This window comes from Oryx dammah, unplaced genomic scaffold (genome assembly GCF_014754425.2).
Source record: "Oryx dammah isolate SB20612 unplaced genomic scaffold, SCBI_Odam_1.1 HiC_scaffold_11, whole genome shotgun sequence".
Lineage (NCBI taxonomy): Eukaryota > Metazoa > Chordata > Mammalia > Artiodactyla > Bovidae > Oryx > Oryx dammah.
Window position 1 is genome coordinate 35,232,677 of NW_024070195.1, and position 17,203 is coordinate 35,249,879.

At 51.4% G+C, this 17,203-nt stretch overlaps 1 protein-coding gene across 1 annotated transcript; it reads left to right on the forward strand.

Moving 5' to 3' along the window:
• The first annotated feature begins 5,142 nt into the window (after positions 1-5,142).
• PGC (progastricsin) lies at positions 5,143-16,372 on the forward strand. Its single transcript, XM_040249710.1, has 9 exons — positions 5,143-5,204; positions 8,283-8,433; positions 8,907-9,024; positions 10,022-10,140; positions 11,810-12,009; positions 13,472-13,594; positions 14,078-14,225; positions 15,278-15,376; positions 16,077-16,372. Exons 1-9 carry the CDS (start codon positions 5,143-5,145, stop codon positions 16,230-16,232), a joined length of 1,176 nt encoding a protein of 391 aa, XP_040105644.1. The 3' UTR covers positions 16,233-16,372.
• Positions 16,373-17,203: the final 831 nt, after the last annotated feature.

Here is a 17,203-nt window from a genome sequence, read left to right on the forward strand (position 1 = left end):
CTCATATAGACTGCTGCCAAAGATGTGAGGTTTATATAGTAGCTGTCCCTGGAGTTGAGGTAAAGTCTCTTAGCTCTTAGCTCTTATTCAGGAGTAAGAACACATACAGAGACACAGCTTCCCTGGTGCAGTCTCACACCCACTGCAAGAGACCTATCTTCCAGGATTCCTCAAAAGGTGCTCCTTTAGCCTCTGTGTGGGTGACTCTGGGAAACCAGTCAGGAACTGGTTAGTTGCTCAGGCCAGAGGTGATGGAGGCTTGGATGAGGCAAAGTTGGTGAAGATGGAGAAACACAAACACACCAAGAATGCCTTTGGGAGCCAGAACCTATGGGATCCACTCAGAATGTGTACTGAGTGTCAGTGATATACCATGCCTGGCTGTAGGCCCTTTGTGTATTCACTCCTTGGGTCGTTCAACAAATGTTAGCTCTGCCTGCTCTCACACATTCTATCCCTGGGTGGAAAAGACCCTCTGGAGGAGGAAATGGCAACCCACTCCAGTATCTTTGCCTGGAAAATCCCACAGACAGAGGAACCTAGAGGACTACGTCGCAAAGTGTCGGACACGACGGAAGCGACTGAGCGTGAGCACGTGGGTGACTCTGATAATGAGAAGCTCACAACTCTCCTCCTTTGGTTGATGTTCGGTTTGTGCCCAAGTGCTATTGATGGGAATGAGAAATTAGAATCAACCCAAATCATAGGGCTAAGTAGAGCCAGCTCCCAAAATGACAGGGCACTGTATAGCCACCAAGAGTGATAAGGCTGTGGCTTATCTCAGGTCACGGAAGTGTGCACATAACAATCTTCAGGAACAAGAAGAGAACAGGAATAGCATTTACACACTGATGACAGCTATGTTAAAACCTTGCTGTGTACATTAACAGCTAGAGATAATTTAGTAATTTAGAATGTGCAAATAAATGCTGTTCCATGTTGCTTTGATTTTTTTTTAAAAAGTGGTTTATGTATAGAATTTAAATTAAATTTAGCACAGAAAATTTTTTCTTAAATCCTCCATTAAAGGACTTGGGGGTTGTTGTTTCAAAATTGGGAACGGCTGTATGAGCACTGGATTGGGAAGGATTCTGAGGTCATGTCTCAGCTCCATGAAAGGGTGTGGTCTGTTTGATTAGTGATGTCTGCCATGGGTGAAGGATTAGCCGTGGCAGTATGCAGGCTAGTACCTGCTCTCTCTTCTTGAGACACTCCCAGCAACCAGTTTCACTTGTAGTCACTCTGAAAGGGGAATGAGCTGTTTAAGGAGCCAGGTGAGAGAAATAACCTCTTCTTTTAGTTGAGGATTTGGGGCAAGTCACTGGGATGGATACAAGATGATACGCAATAGGGACTTCCTTGGCGGTTCAGTAGTTAATATTCTGCACTCTCAATGTAGGTGGCCTGGGTTCAATCCCTAGTCAAGAAAGTAGATCCCACACGCTGCAACTAAAAGTCCGCATGCTGTAACTAAAGATCCCACATACCGCAACTGAAAAAAAAAAATCCTGCACATTGCAGCTAAGATCCAGGACAGCCAAATAAATAAATAAATATTAAAAAAAGAAAAAAAGGTGGTATGAAATAAATACCATAAGGGTAGGAAAAGCAAAGTCCTCCACAATAGAGGCCAATTTGAGGGTAGGTAGACACAGAAGGGAAGGCTTTATGGCCTTTGTACTGGGTCTTGAAGGATGAGGAGATTTTGCAGGTGGAGATGCCTGCGAAGGGTATTGCATGGAGGCCACAGTATGGATAAAGCACGGAGGTTGGAAAATAACAGGCCTCCTGGGCAGCAAGCAAGAAGATCGCTATGACTGGAGCACAGAGCATGTTTAGGTTAGCAGTGGAAGGTGAAGATGGAAACGGAGGCAGGGGCCAGCCAGAGTGTGTCCTGAAGACTAGGGTAATGAGTCTGGATTTCATTTAGTCAGTCACAGGGAGGCTTTGGTGAGTTTTGAGACAGGTGGTACTTAGAGAGGAGACCAGAGGATGAGAAGAAAATGCCTCTTTCCTGGGAGACCATCACTATGAGAGGACCCCGGGCCCTGTATTTTGATACGATCCCTTTGGAGTGTGGGGTGGAAATCAGAGCACTGGGATAGCGAGGTGTGGGAGATAAAACAAAACCCCACTGAGAACCACCCCACAGGCTCCATCTGCTGTTTGGGATTTCCTGAGCTCTGGGCCAAGCACAGGGAGGTGGAAGCCACAGCCTCAACTTTCGAGGAGTTTCTGGTCTATGGAGGGAGGAAACATACCCCAGGAAACAACTGGAGACCAATCTTAGACAGTGTGCCAATGGGCACCAAAGGGAGGACACCAGCTGAGGGGCAGCATTTAAGGGTAGAAGATGAACTTGGTGGGGAGCCAGTGGGTCAGGCTTCCCCGGGCTCCTGTCCTTGGATGGGGGCAGCCTGGATGACTTCTAAGGGGTCTTCCAACTCTGCACATCCTTGGCTCTAGGAGGAGCTGTCCTGAAGGATGGGCAGAACTTGTACATGTAGAAGGAAGAGAAATGGGCTTCCCAGGAATGGGGAGCTGGGTGGTGGGAGACAGCCAGAGCAGACAAGGACTCAGGATGTATGGGGACACTGAGGGGACTGACTGAGCTTTGTCAGGTCAGGTTGGGCAGGCTGAGGCAGCAGAGCCCCAGGGTCTGGCAACCAAATAGGTACCCCGGCTCCATGCAGTCAGGCCAAGGAGACTCAGAAGGGATGTGGGGTGATCGGGGTTTGGGGACAATTAGCCTGCAGTCATCAGACTCCTTGAGATCCGCCAGATAAGGAAAGGATCCCAGGAGGCCCATACTGGGGAGTGTGGTTGGCCTCATAAGACTTAGGGGACCCCATGGATTCTGCTGTATTCACAGGATGTGGCAAGACTCTAAGGATTCTATAATTTCCTTTTTTAAAAAATATTTAATTCTGGGCTTCCCTGCTGGCTCAGTGGTAAAGAATCCACCTGCCAATGCAAGAGACACAGGTTCAATCCCTGATCCAGGAAGATCCCACATGCCTCGGAGTAACAGCCCATGCGCCACAGCTATAGAGTCTGTGCTCTAGAGCCCAGAGGTCGCAGCTATTGAGCCCGTGTGCCAGGAGCCCACGCTCTGCAACAAGAGAAGACATTGCAATGGGAAGCCTGTGCAACACAGCTAGAGAGTAGCCCCCGTTTGCTGAAACTAGGGAAAAGTCCAGGCAGCAGCAAAGACCAGCTTGGCCAAAGATAAAAATAAATAAATAAAATTCAAAAACACATATTTCTGATCATTGAGAGTAAGCTCCATGCCTCATTATTGTAGTCAGCCCCGCATTTTTGCGTCCTGGTTGCTATACATTCATTCAGAATTTCCCTGACCAGAGATTAAACCCATTTCCCTTCAGTGGAAGCTCAGAATTTTAACCACTGGACTGCCAGGGAAGACCCTCCTATGACTTTCCTTTGTCTGCTCTCCAAAACCAGACACCGGGGAAGGCACTGCCTCCTTACCTTGCCTTCTACCCCAGAGTCCAGCGTGTCCCTGGAGACTGTGGGCAGGAATGGGAGCTGACCTGGCCTTGAGACACAGGCAGGCAGGGACCTTCTTCTCTCTGCCAGGCCTGGGCAGCCTCTAGAGCTCTTCCGCCCCTCCTCCATCCAGGGCCAGGGGAGACTCCAGGGCTCTGGCAGGGCAGTGGGTGGCAGTGGCCGGAGTGGAAAGTCCCCACGGGCTGGATTTTATCGGCGTTTGGCAAGCCTGGTTTTGGCCTCCCTCCTGGGGCTCAAGGGCCTGACAATCTATTTGGAGCACTGAGCGAGGGGTATGAGGTGGCAGAGGGGGTACAGGGTGGGAACTTTTTCCACTCACCCTAAAATGGAGAGTTCTCTAGTGCCAGGTTGGTGGGCACCGGGCCAGCTCTAGGTCATCTCAGGTGGTGAGAAGCTTGGTGCCGGGAAGCTGGCAGGACCTGGAGATGAGGGACAGAAGAGGACACGGGAGATCAGGCTCAGAGCAGGAAGGAGGACAGACGAGGGTTGGGGAAGAGGGTAATGGGGGACACAGGTATTTTAGGAGGACTAAAGACACAGGCAGAGTTGCAAAGGGACAGAAGAGAGACAACAAAGAACAGGAGCAGGGCCTGGGATGTCCCCCTGTTCCCATGCCCCTGCCCAGGCCTCCTGCTGCTGCAGACCAGTGTCTGCACAACCAGAAGCCAGTGTGACTTACACCTGGGTGTCCTGAGCACTTGCTGAACTATGATGAGAATTTCCCCAAATGCCCCGTTTGACCAGGAAGTCCTTTAAAGCTAACCCCGGTAGCTCTGAGTTCAGTCACTGGAGACCCAGCTCCATCACCTGCATCCATGCTAATAATGCCGCCATCATTACCACCATCAGCACCACACTAACCACCATCTTCATTACCTTTATCCTAGCTACTGACCCCATCATCCCTGCGACACCATAACTGCATCCCTCAAGGGCTTGGGAGTACTTGAACCAAGACTCAAGTCAGAATCTTTGAATGTATCACCTCTAGACCAGGGATACTCAACTATTTTGCTCCCAAAAGGGATGCTGGGTTGTGCCTGCAGACATTGTTGGTTGTCACAACTGGGGGACTGCTTGCTACTGACATCTAGTGAGTAGAGGCCAAGGATGCCGCTCAACATCTTACAATGCCCAGGACAGCCCCACAACAAAGAGTTTTTTTGTTCTGAAGTTTTGGAATTACGGACTTCTTTGTAGACTTGCCTATAGACCTTAGAGCCCTCATTCTGCCCTCCTCTGGCCCTCACCCTAAAATGCCCAGCTTACACCTCTGGTTCCTGGGCAAAGAAGTCATCTTTGCCACTCCATCTTTCGGCAAGTTTGATCTCTTATCGCTCACACCTCCTGGCCTCCACTGCTTGTTCTGAAAAGTCAATAGGATGAAAAGTCCTTTGAGGCCACCCTCACAAAGGAAAACACACGGAAACGACTGATACAGGGAGCCCAGGGTACACCCAGGGTTGAGACCATGCTTGTCCAGGGCAGAGAGGCAGGGGCTGAGCTGGGTCCCAGAGGTATAAAGCAGGAAGGACTGTTCAGGCTTTCACTCCACTGCAACAGCACAACTCAGAGTTGCCTCTCTGCTGCAGCCAGCTGGGAATCAGCATCATGAAGTGGATGGTACTGGCCTTGGTCTGCCTCCAGGCCTTGGAGGCAGCAGCACTGGTCAAGTGAGTCTGGGGCCTGAATGCTGGGACAGGAGCCCTGGCAGCTTTTTAAAAAAATAAGCTTATTTATTTTATAAATAAGTTTATAAACTTAGTTTATTTTATAAGCTTATAAACAGTTTATAATTTATTTATAAAAATAAATATATTAAAAAAACTTATTTTATAAATAAGTTTATATTATTTTATAAAACAGATACAGATTCACAGACTTAGAGAACAAACTTATGGTTGCCAGGAGGGAAGGACTAGGGGAAGAGATAGTTAAGGAGTTTGGGATCTATGTGTACACTCAGCTACATTTAAAATGGATAACCAACAGGGACCTACCTTATAGCACAGGGAACTCTGCTCAATATTATGTGTCAACCTGGATGGAAGGGGAGTTTGGGAGAGAATGGATACATGTACATGCCTGGCTGAGTCCCTTTGCTGTCGACCTGAAACTCTCACAAATTGTTAATCAGCTATGTGCTGTGTTGTGCTTAGCTGCTCAGCCATGTCCGACTCTTTGCGATGCCATGGACTGCAGCCTGCCAGGCTCCTCTGTCCATAAGACTCTCCAGGCAAAAATACTGGAGTGGGTTGCCATGCCCTCCTCCAGGGGATCTTCCTAACCCAGGAATTGAACCCAGGTTTCCCATATTGCAAGGAGATCCAACCAGTCCATCCTAAAGGAGATCAGTCCTGGGTGTTCATTGGAAGGACTGATGTTGAAGCTGAAACTCCAATACTTTGGCCACCTGATGTGAAGTGCTGACTCATTTGAAAAGACCCTGATGCTGGAAAATATTGAGGGCAGGAGGAGAAGGGGACGACAGAGGATGAGATGGTTGGATGGCATCACCGACTCAGTGGACATAGGTTTGGGTGGACTCCGGGAGTTGGTGATGGACAGGGAGGCCTGGCGTGCTGTGGTTCATGGGGTTGCAAAGAGTCGAACATGACTGAGTGACTGAACTGACTTCCCATATTGCAGGTGAATTCTTTACCATCTGAGTCACTAGGGAAGCCCAAGAATACTGGATTCGGTAGCCTATCCCTTCTCCAAGGGAACTTCCACACCCAGGAATTGAACCACGATCTCCTGCATTGCAGGCAGATTCTTTACCAGTTGAGCTACCCATGAAGCCCTAATCAGCTATACCCCAGTAGAAAATAACAAGTAAAAAAAAAACAACCAAACTACTATAGACTGGATGATTTATAAATAACAGAAATTTTTTTCTCAAAGTTTTGGAGGCTGGGAAGTCCAGGATCAAGGTGCCAGCAGATTTGGTGTCTGGTTGAGAATCTTCTTCCTAGTTCATATGCATACCCCCCATCATTCTGCTGTCCTCACGTGTTGGAAGGGACACCGAAGCTCTCTGGGTGACCTGCTTCTGCTCTGAGGCAGGGAAGGCTCCCTGAGTTGGCACTGGACAGATCTCAGGATGGGAAGAGATATGGCCTCTGCCTTCGGGAAGCTTCCAGTTGGAGGGAGAAGCATCATCCATTCCCCCACTGATGATAAAGGATAAAGACCAGAATGATAGATACAGATAAATGATAAAGACCAGAAGCAGACAGAGTAGGGGCAACTCCTGCCTAAAAAAAAACAAAGACCTTGAAAGGCTGGTGCAATTATTTCTAGATAGGGTGATGTTTGCTAGAAGTTTCCCTAAGGGCCCCCAATTTATTTGACAGATGCCAAATCATCTAAGCAGAAACACCAGTCATGTAATTTTTATACGCTGAGGTGTCAGGGGAAAGGGGATAAGGTGGCCAGGCTCACAGGACATCAAAAGGGCACCCAGCCTGCCTCACTGCCTGCGATTGCACCAATAAAAGGGCATTTTTTTTTGGTGGAAAGTTGGCTTCTCTCAGAAACTTCTTTGAATATGCCAATTCTGGAGTCATGTTGGTATGAAGCAATCGTCAGCCTTCATATCTCAAGGTGAATGGGTTTAGCAGATAATTTCTGGAGAATGCAGGGTCTTGAAGGAATGGGGAAGAGGTAGGGAAAGAAGCAGGAATCCAGAAGCCTGGAGCAAGGCCTAGGGGCACTGGCAGAGACCCCTGGGCAGTGGAGGCAGGCAAGTCTGGGAAGACACGGGCAGAAACCCATAAATCAGGAGATCCAGTTCCAGAGGCTGATCTGGGCTCTGGACCACTCAAGCCAACCTCCCCATGGTCCCTGCCTCCTGTGAGGAGCGTGACTGACCCAGGCCAGACATGGAGCAGAAGAACTAGGACCCTGTCTTCTGAGTCCGCAGTCTAGTGCTGCTGCCCTGGGCCCGTGCTCTGGCACATCCAGCCGGTGCCCGTTGCCTGAGGGCCACCATTCCAGGGGACTCCCTTTGGGATTAACTTTGCCATCTCTGAAGCCTTTTTATTTTTTGAATTATGTATTTCTTTTTAATTTATTATTTTTCTGTGTTGTGCAGCATGTGGGATCTTAGTTTCCCAAACAGATTGAACCCGTGCCCTCTACATTGGGAGTGCGGAGTCTTAACCACTGAACCACCAAGGAAGTCCTTCTGAAACTTTTTTTTTTTTAAAAAGCACAAATTGGGAATTCCCTTGTGGTCCAGTGGTTAAGGGCTCTGCACTTTCACTGCGAGAGCATGGGTTCAGTCCCTGGTCAGGAAACAAAGATCCAGCAAGCACGGCCAAAACAAACCAACCAACCACACAAATCTTGCAAGGAGTAATGTCTAAAGTTCCTCTCCCCTTCCTGGGAAGAGTTTTTGGGGTATTTGAGAGTGGAGGATCAGGGTGGGATGACGACCCATGGGATGAGGTCGGGGCAGGCCTGGGTGAAGGTAGCTGTTTTCTGAATCTTGGAGCAAGTCCTGAGAAGAGTTTTCCAAAAAAGAGAAAGAGAGAGGAAGAAAAAGAGAGGCAGAAGGAGAAAGAGCCAGAGAGAGCCAGAGATTGAGACAGAAATGGAGAAAGAGGGAGACAGACACATACAAGAGACAGACCCTGGGGACACAGCGACGGGGAGCCTGAGGCAGTTAGGGATGGATGGAGAGCTTGGGATATTAGAGGTGCAGTAGGAAAGAGGGAGGCCCTGCCCTGACCCTAGCCCTTCTGCAGAATTCCCTTGAAGAAATTTAAGTCCATCCGTGAGACCATGAAGGAGAAGGGCCTCCTGGAGGACTTCCTGAGGACCTACAAGCACGACCCGGCCCAGAAGTACCGCTTTGGTGACTTCAGCATGGCCACCGAGCCCATGGACTACATGGACGTGAGTCTTGACCCTCCCCTGGGGCTCCCCCTCCTCCTGCTGCCAAAGGCGGAGGGCCAGACCTGGGCTGTGAGCTGCACTCTCCCTCTCTGCACCCTCCCACTCGCCCCCTGGAGGCTGCCCCTGTCTCTTAGACCTGCCTGTCAGCCCAGAGACTTCATTGCCTGAGAAAGCACGGAGGGACCCCTGATGACCTGGCAGCTGAGTCCACGCAGACCTTTGCTGCTGCCTCAGGCGGGCTCAGACTGAGGGCCTGTGGGTTCTGAGCAAGTGTGGAGGGCAGGCTCAAGCCCCTGCTTGTGGTGTGGGCTGTGGGGCTGGCCACTCTGCCGCTCTGGCCATAGAGAAGGCTGGGCCTGACGGGCAGAGCAGCAGAGTGACCGGCTGCAATGCCCCCACCACAAGTAGGACCTGCCCGCCCGCCCCCTACCCAGAGCTAAGAGCCTGCCCCACGTCCCTTCCTCCCCACCCAGGCTGCTTACTTTGGCGAGATCAGCATTGGGACGCCACCACAGAACTTCTTGGTCCTTTTTGATACCGGCTCTTCTAACCTGTGGGTGCCCTCTGTCTACTGCCAGAGCCAGGCCTGCAGTGAGTGCTGGGCTGCGCGGGGGGGGGGGGGGGCTTTCCCCCCGGGGGGGGGGGGGCGCCCCTTTCAAAAAGATTGGGGGGGGGGGGGGGGGGGGGGTGGGCAGGGAGCTCCAGTCCTGGAAAGGTCCAGGGATTTGTCCAGGGTCACAGGGCACATGTCCAAGCCAGAGGGAAGGAACTGGCCCCTAGCCTGGGTGGCCCCTCTCTGATTACCAGGACATATTCCTTCACCTACTCCAGCCTAGCCCAGCTCACTCCACTCCGTTCTGTTCACTCTGGGCAGTGCCATTCCGGCCCACTCCACTCTACAACACTCTTTCTATGCTACTCCCCCACCACGATTTACTAAGTTCTTACTGAACTCTCCCAAGGACCCAGGAGAAGGACATAGATGTGGTCCTCCTCCTGTTACTGTCTTTGGAGATGTTCACTTCCTAGGATGGCCCTGACCCCTGCCAAAGCCTTGGGGTTTGGGTCTTGACACCTCTAGTCCAGAAGGTCCCTCACTGGCCCCATCCTAGGCTGTCTCAGGATCCTGGTGTGGCCAGCTTCTCCTCGGGGTGAGGCAAGGGTCAGGGAATACCCTGGAGGTCCATTCACTCCTTTATCTGATGAGTAATTTCTTGACACTTGCCATGTATCAGGAAATCTGCTGGGGGCCAGGAAGATGGAGATAGATACTATACAACTTGCCCACACTACAGTCCTAGGGAGGTCATCATCCTAGGGCATCTGACAATTCTGTGATTATGTTAGGTTGGTGGCGGGGGCGGGGGGGTGCTTTGGGGTCAAGGCTGCCCAGTTCTTAAGGGTCTTCCAATGCCAGGAATGTCAGTTGGCTACCACCTGACTCCTTGGCCGGCAGGGGGAGGTGTGTGCATGTGTGTGTGTGTATGCTGAGGCTCTAGGATATGAGTACAGACTGGGAGACAGTTGGGCAGCCTTGCAGACCTTAGAGGGGGCCAGCATGACTTCCCGAATTTTCCCTTCCCTGCAGCCAGCCACACCCGCTTCAACCCCAGCCTGTCCTCCACCTACTCCACCAATGAGCAGACCTTCTCCCTGCTGTATGGCAGCGGCAGCCTCACTGGCATCTTAGGCTATGATACTCTGACGGTGAGTGATGCTGCCGGCTGAGCCCTCACCTCTTCCCAGGATATAGGCAAGGTAATGCGGGGCTGTGAACTCGATTCTAACCTCATAGTTCTCAGAGTCTGATGGGGAGCCTTAGACGGAGGCCTTTGAAGAATATGGGAAACACCCAGTGCCCTACCACTGTTTGTTGTTGTTTAGTTGCTCAGTTCAGTTCAGTCCAGTTCAGTTGCTCAGTCGTGTCCGGCTCTTTGCAACCCCATGAATCGCAGCACGCCAGGCCTCCCTGTCCATCACCAACTCCCGGAGTTCACTCAGACTCACGTCCATCGAGTCCGTGATGCCATCCAGCCATCTCATCCTCGGTCGTCCCCTTCTTCTCCTGCCCCCAATCCCTCCCAGCATCAGAGTCTTTTCCAATGAGTCAACTCTTCCCATGAAGTGTCCAAAGTACTGGAGTTTCAGCTTTAGCATCATTCCTCCAAAGAAATCCCAAGGCTGATCTCCTTCAGAATGGACTAGTTGGATCTCCTTGCAGTCCAAGGGACTCTCAAGAGTCTTCTCCAACACCACAGTTCAAAAGCATCAATTCTTCGGCGCTCAGCCTTCTTCACAGTCCAACTCTCACATCCATACATGACCACAGGAAAAACCATAGCCTTCGCTAGACGGACCTTAGTCAGCAAAGTAATGTCTCTGCTTTTGAATATGCTATCTAGGTTGGTCATAACTTTTCTTCCAAGGAGTAAGCGTCGTTTAACTTCGTGGCTGCAGTCACCATTTGCAGTGATTTTGGAGCCCCCCAAAATAAAGTCTGCCACTGTTTCCACTGTTTCCCCATCTATTTCCCATGAGATGATGGGACCGGATGCCATGATCTTCGTTTTCTGAATGTTGAGCTTTAAGCCAACTTTTTCACTCTCCTCTTTCACTTTCATCAAGAGGCTTTTGAGTTCCTCTTCATTTTCTGCCATAAGGGTGGTGTCATCTGCATATCTGAGGTTATTGATATTTACAGTTGTGTCTAACTCTTTTGCAACCCCATGGACTGTATCACTCACCAGGGTCCTCTGTTCATGGGATTTCTCAGGCAAGAATTCTGGAGTGGGTTGCCATTTCCTTCTCCAGGGGGTCTTCCTGACCCAGGGATTGAATCCATGTCTCTTGCATTGGCAGGCGGATTCTTTATCACTGAGCCACCAGGGAAGCCCATACTCTACCATACAGGCCAGAAAATCATTACACTAGAGACTCATCCAGGAGCTTCCTTGGTGGTCCAGTGGTTACGACACTGAGCTTCCAATGCAAGGGGCTGATCCCTGGTCAGGGAACTAAGATCCTGCATGCTGTGAGGTGCAGCCAAAAAAAAACAGAAAAGGCTCATCCATTCACTTATCAACCCCTCACTGTGGTCCACCATGTGCCAGGTAGCGAGGACACAGAGTGACTGGGATGACCTGCTCCTTTTCCTTAAGGAGCTTAAAGCCTTGGGGAGAGGCAGGTGGGGTGGGTGGTGCTGCAGCAGGTGAGGGTGGCTCCTTGGAAGAGAAAGTGGCTTTTGCAAACCTGTCAAGAAGCGAGGTGGCAGACGTGAGGGAGGGATGAAGAACAGACAGAGGGGTCTCAGGAGGGGGATCCGAGGGAGGTGTGTGGAGTTACATTCATCACTTCCCATCCTCTGCGTCCCCTCCAGGTCCAAGGCATCCAGGTCCCCAACCAGGAGTTCGGCTTGAGTAAGACTGAGCCAGGTACCAATTTCCTCTATGCGGAGTTCGATGGCATCATGGGCATGGCCTACCCCTCCCTGTCCGTGGATGGGGCCACCACCGTCCTTCAGGGCATGGTGCAGGAGGGTGCCCTCACCAGCCCGATCTTCAGCTTCTACCTCAGCAGGTAAGGAACTACCCAGCAGTCCCCAGCTCCCAGCCCACTAGCTTCCATGGGCCTGAATGGCTGAGGTTCAAACACTTTGGAGATTGGAGGCAGGCATTCCCAGCAGGCATTTGGCAGAAACTTTCCTCCTGGGCTTCTGACTCTTCCTTTCCCACGCTCCCCATTCCCCCATCTGTCCCTAGCCCACTCGGTCTCTTTGCGTTTCCTGGCCAAGACAGAGTCTCCCGTTCCTCCAGCAGAACTCTGCTTGGGGCATTGTTGCAGCTTCTCCTACCTCTATGGGGCTTCCCTCGTGGCTCAGATGGTGAAGAATCTGCCCGCAATGAGGGAGACCTGGGTTCAATCCCTGGGTGGGTAAGATCCCCTGGAGAAGGGAATGGCAACCCACTCCAGTATTCTTGCTTGGAGAATTCCATGGACAGAGGAGCCTGGCGGGCTACAGTCCACAGGGTCGCCGTGAGTCCGACAGGACTGAGCAGCTAACACTTTCACTTTTCTCCTACCTCTAGGGCTGACTGCCTGCCCAGAGCCACAGTGAGCTCACTTCCTTCTGACCAAAATGTTTTCTACCTGGACACCTCTTTTGTGTAATAATCTATTGCTTCATCTCCTTTGATGTATTGTTCTAGCCAGGTCTTCTGGCCTCAGTCCACCATGAACTCGAACAAATTGTTGTTCTTACCACAAACACGAGCCAACGTGGTTATTTACGTGGATGGGCCCTGGAGCCAAGCAGTGGGAAGGGGTGGGTGGCCTGGAGGGGACTTTCCATCCTTCCTCTGTAGAATTAGACAACCACCTTCTAGAGACAGTCAACATCTACTCTCCGGGGCTTAGTCATTTGAACCTGACTTTCAACAATATTATCCTGTTACTAAGTTTGCTGACCTCTGTTTACAAGTACTCTTGAGTTTAGCCCGGAGGATTGCTGCCCAGTGCCACACTCCTGCTGTCTACTGTCTCACAGGGAGGTCGTGCCCTCCACTCCCCCTGGGCCCCTCCTCCCTCTGATTCCAGCGGAAAAACAACCAACTGGGCCCCGGTCAGTCTCCTGCTGACACGCTCCACCAGGAGCATGAAATGAAAGGCATAGGAGAGAGGTGGGACAGGGCGCAGGCCAGATGACCAGAGGCTTTCCCAGAGGAAGCACTTGGTGGAGCGGCCTCATTTGAGAGCCGGAGGCACTGGGAATTCCCAGCCTTGGTCAGAGGTGGGGGACACAATGTCTGCACTTAGGGAACCCCAGTCTGAGAGGAGACACAGCCCCACCTCAGGGAGCCCCAGTCTGAGGGGAGACACAACCCTGCCCTCGGGGAGACACAGCCCTGCCTCAGGGAACCCCAGTCTGAGGGAGACACAGCCCTGCCTCAGGGAGCCCCAGTCTGGAGCCAGGGGAGGACTTCTATTTTCCTGCTTTTCCCACAGCCACTTCCTGACTCACCTTTCGCTTTACATTCTGCAGCCAACAGGGCTCTCAGGATGGGGGAGCAGTCATCTTTGGGGGTGTGGACAGCAGCCTGTACACAGGGCAGATCTACTGGGCCCCCGTCACTCAGGAGCTGTACTGGCAGATTGGCGTTGAGGAGTGAGTCTGTGGTGGGCCCCAGGGGTGGGGGCACTTCATTCGGGCAGGATGTTGCACACACACATTCAGGACTTGGGGTTTCAAGACCCTGGTCGGCCTGGAGAAGGTGGGTGTGGTGGGGACAACACAGGAAGAGGCAGGGTCTGGAATCCCAGACATTTCAGACCCTGTCATCCAACCCTAGGGCCTTAGAGATTAGAAACTGGGGTGTGTGGGGGGAGGGACTAATTTACTCAAAGTATTTACAACGAATCAATAGCCCTGGCCATCAGTCTTTCTAGAACTATCTGTGGAACTTTTAAGAAACAGAATACATGGCCATTCAGGCAGACTTGGACAGACTGTTATGAGGCTGGGGGGTGGTTGGATTGACCTCTGTAGAATCTTTATCTTCCTGAGGTGCACCTTAATTCTGTGGCTGCGGCCCATCCCTCAGCTGCCCTGAGCTGGGAGGTGCTGAGACCCCATCTTCTCACCATTCAGGTTCCTCATTGGTGACCAGGCTACGGGCTGGTGCTCCGCAGGCTGCCAGGCCATCGTGGATACCGGCACATCTCTGCTCACGGTGCCCCAGCAGTTCCTGAGTGCCCTTCTGCAGGCCACGGGGGCCCAGAGGGACCAGTATGGACAGGTGCATGCGGCGGAGGCGTGCCCTTTCCTGGGGAGAGGCCAGGGGGCATTTATGGTTTTTCCTGGGAGCACAGGAATAGCCTGATTCTTGGCCTCTGTGCTTCTTGCTGCCTCCTGTCACTGGAGGTGGGGGCCCCAGGATGACTGGGGGCTTGCTGGGGGCCGGAAGGCTGATTCAGGGGGGGCCAGATGCCTGTGCTGGTATGGGAGGTCACTAATAGGCAGAATTTCCTCTGAGCTTCAATCTCTTAGAGGAAACAGGTTAAACACCTGCTGGGCTTTGCAGTAAGAGCTAAATAACTAGAATGTGGGACCAAGCCCGAGAGCGACAAGGAATAACTCTTGAATCCAGAGCTCCCTCACCTCCACCTTGGGAGGTGGATGGGGCAGGGCCCTGCCCCCATCTTTACCCCCTCCTGAACCTACCAAAGGGTTTGCATAATTAAGGTATTCTCACTAACTTTGGTGGGCTGATGAGATATACTTTCTACATACCTGTGTATTTTATTTATTTATTATTTTAATTTTTATTGGGGTATAGTTGCTTTACAATGCTGTGTAAAGCTGTCCAATGAAGAGAATCAGTTAGAGGCATACATATATTCATCCCCTCCCTCTTTGACCTCCCACCCGGCCATCACCATTCTATGCCTCTAGTCATCACAGAGCACCCAGCTGAACACCTTGTGCTATACAGCAGCTTCCCATCAGCCATCTATTTTACACATAATAGCGTACCAGACCTATTTTAAAAGGACACTTGCAGGGAAGAGATGTAGATTTAAACTTTCATGGGGGAAATTCAAGAAAGAGGCATGTTTTGAGAAAGATGACTCAGGTCCCCCCACAACCCACCCTCTGTACAGCAGCTTCTACAACTTGGAGGTTCTGTATGCGAGTCCTCATGGGTAACACCAGCAGTATTGGTGTTGCAGCCTCCAGTCCAAGAGCAGACTTGGGGCTCGGGCCCAGGACCCCAGGGGCTGCAGTGATGGGGCTGGCAGGTCCTCTTAGCGAGGAGATGAGATGACCCGACACTGTTCCTCTCTGCAGTTTCCTGTGGACTGTAACAACATCCAGAACCTGCCCACCCTCACCTTTGTCATCAATGGCGTGCAGTTCCCTCTGCCTCCCGCCTCCTACATCCTCAGTGTAAGTCCTGGTTCCTGCAGGCTGAGCCAGTGGGCACAAGATCAGGGATAGAGGTGGGTGAGGGGCAGGAGGAAGCTGTGAGGAGCCAGAAACACTCGGTCCTCTTAACTGTGCCATTTCCTTGAAGCATTGATTTCTCTTCCCCTCTCACGGATTTTAAACCCCCTTCTCTGGAACCAGGCCGTGAAAGAGCAGAGCAATCATCTATTATTAATAATTATTATTAATTAAGGGGGAGAGGCACTGGCTCTCTGTTGAGCACTTACAAGAGTCAGCCACCAAGTGAAGCACTTGTCTACATTTTCCTGATGACTCGTCATAACATTTAATGAGGGAGATATGAATTTTTATTTTACAAGGAAAAACTTGGAGGTTCCGAGAGGTTAACTCATTGGCCTAAAGCTACATAGTTAGTCAGCGTGAAGCTAAGGATTGAACCTAAGTTGATCTGGCTCCAAGGATTTACTACCAGGAGTTGAGGAGATCCTGCAGAGGGAGGGCCCTTGCAACCTGCCCTCAGCCACACTAGAATCCCCAACCAGCCCCACTCTGGCAGCTCAGTTGGCCTGTGAGGCCTCAAGGGTAGAAACTCTGGCTCATCCTTTTCTGTATCTGTGCTGCTAGCCTGGGGCTCTGGGCTGAGCAGTGCCCCGTCCATCTGTGAGCTGATGAATGAGTGATGCCCTTGTGTGTTGTGCAGAATGATGACAGTTACTGCATCCTGGGGATGGAGGTCACCTACATACCCTCCCAGAATGGCCAGCCCCTGTGGATCCTTGGGGATGTCTTTCTCAGGTCATACTATTCCGTCTACGACCTGGGCAACAACAGGGTGGGCTTTGCCACAGCTGCCTAGACTCAGCGCCTGGACTCCCGGGCCTCCTTCTCCTTCTGGACACTCCACCCTACGGGGGGTTCTCTCTGCACTTCCTCTCTGCATTTAGCCTCCGTTCTCTGGACTCTGGACTTTCTCTAACAATAAATAGCTCTTCTCCACATCGGCCATCCTGTTGTTTTTAGAGGGCAGTCGCAGCCTGTAAGGCTCAGGGAATGGGACAATAAGAGTCAGAGGCAACTTTGCCTCTACTGGACCATGTTGTCCCTGAGTTTCTAGGAGGTTCGTGGTGGGTCACTGAGATTCTAAGAGAAATAGGGCATGAGGTAGGCTTGGAGGTGAGCCCTGTACCCCTCAAAGTTTGGAGTCTCTTCACAGCTTCTCTCTGGAGAGGGAAGACAGTGGTAGTGGCATGCAGGCAGGGCATTCCTTTGTAAGGGACAATCCAAAGTGCTCTGCTGACCTAATTTACCAAACTACCACCAGAGTTACCCCACACATATCACTAGCAGTGTGACTAGGGGTCCCATGTGTCTTAAATCTAGGCTTCTTCCTCCATATCAGTGATCAAGTTTGCCCTAGGAGCTTTCAGAAGAAGGCTGGAGGACAATGAACATTGTAGCAGATGTGGGTCCTTTAGGGAGACATCACCTGATGCCACCAGATCATCTTGTGACATCCAGCAGGGGAGGGTGACATGAAAAGGTCAGGAAGTTTTTCTGTTCAGCAACATGGTGGTGATGTACCTGCAAGCTCCAGCTAATGACGTCTGGGTGGGGAAGGCCCCCAACCTAGGTAAACGGAGAACTCATGATGGGAAAGGAGGTAGGCTCCATTTTACAGTCATATTTCCTTCACCACGCTGATCAACCTCGTTCCTTATGCTCCAGACGCAGGTCTGGTACCCCATTCCAAACCAGGAGGATGAGGGTTGACACAGAGGGGTTTCTATGGCAACAGCTCACCATCTGTGACCCTACCTCTTTCCTAGA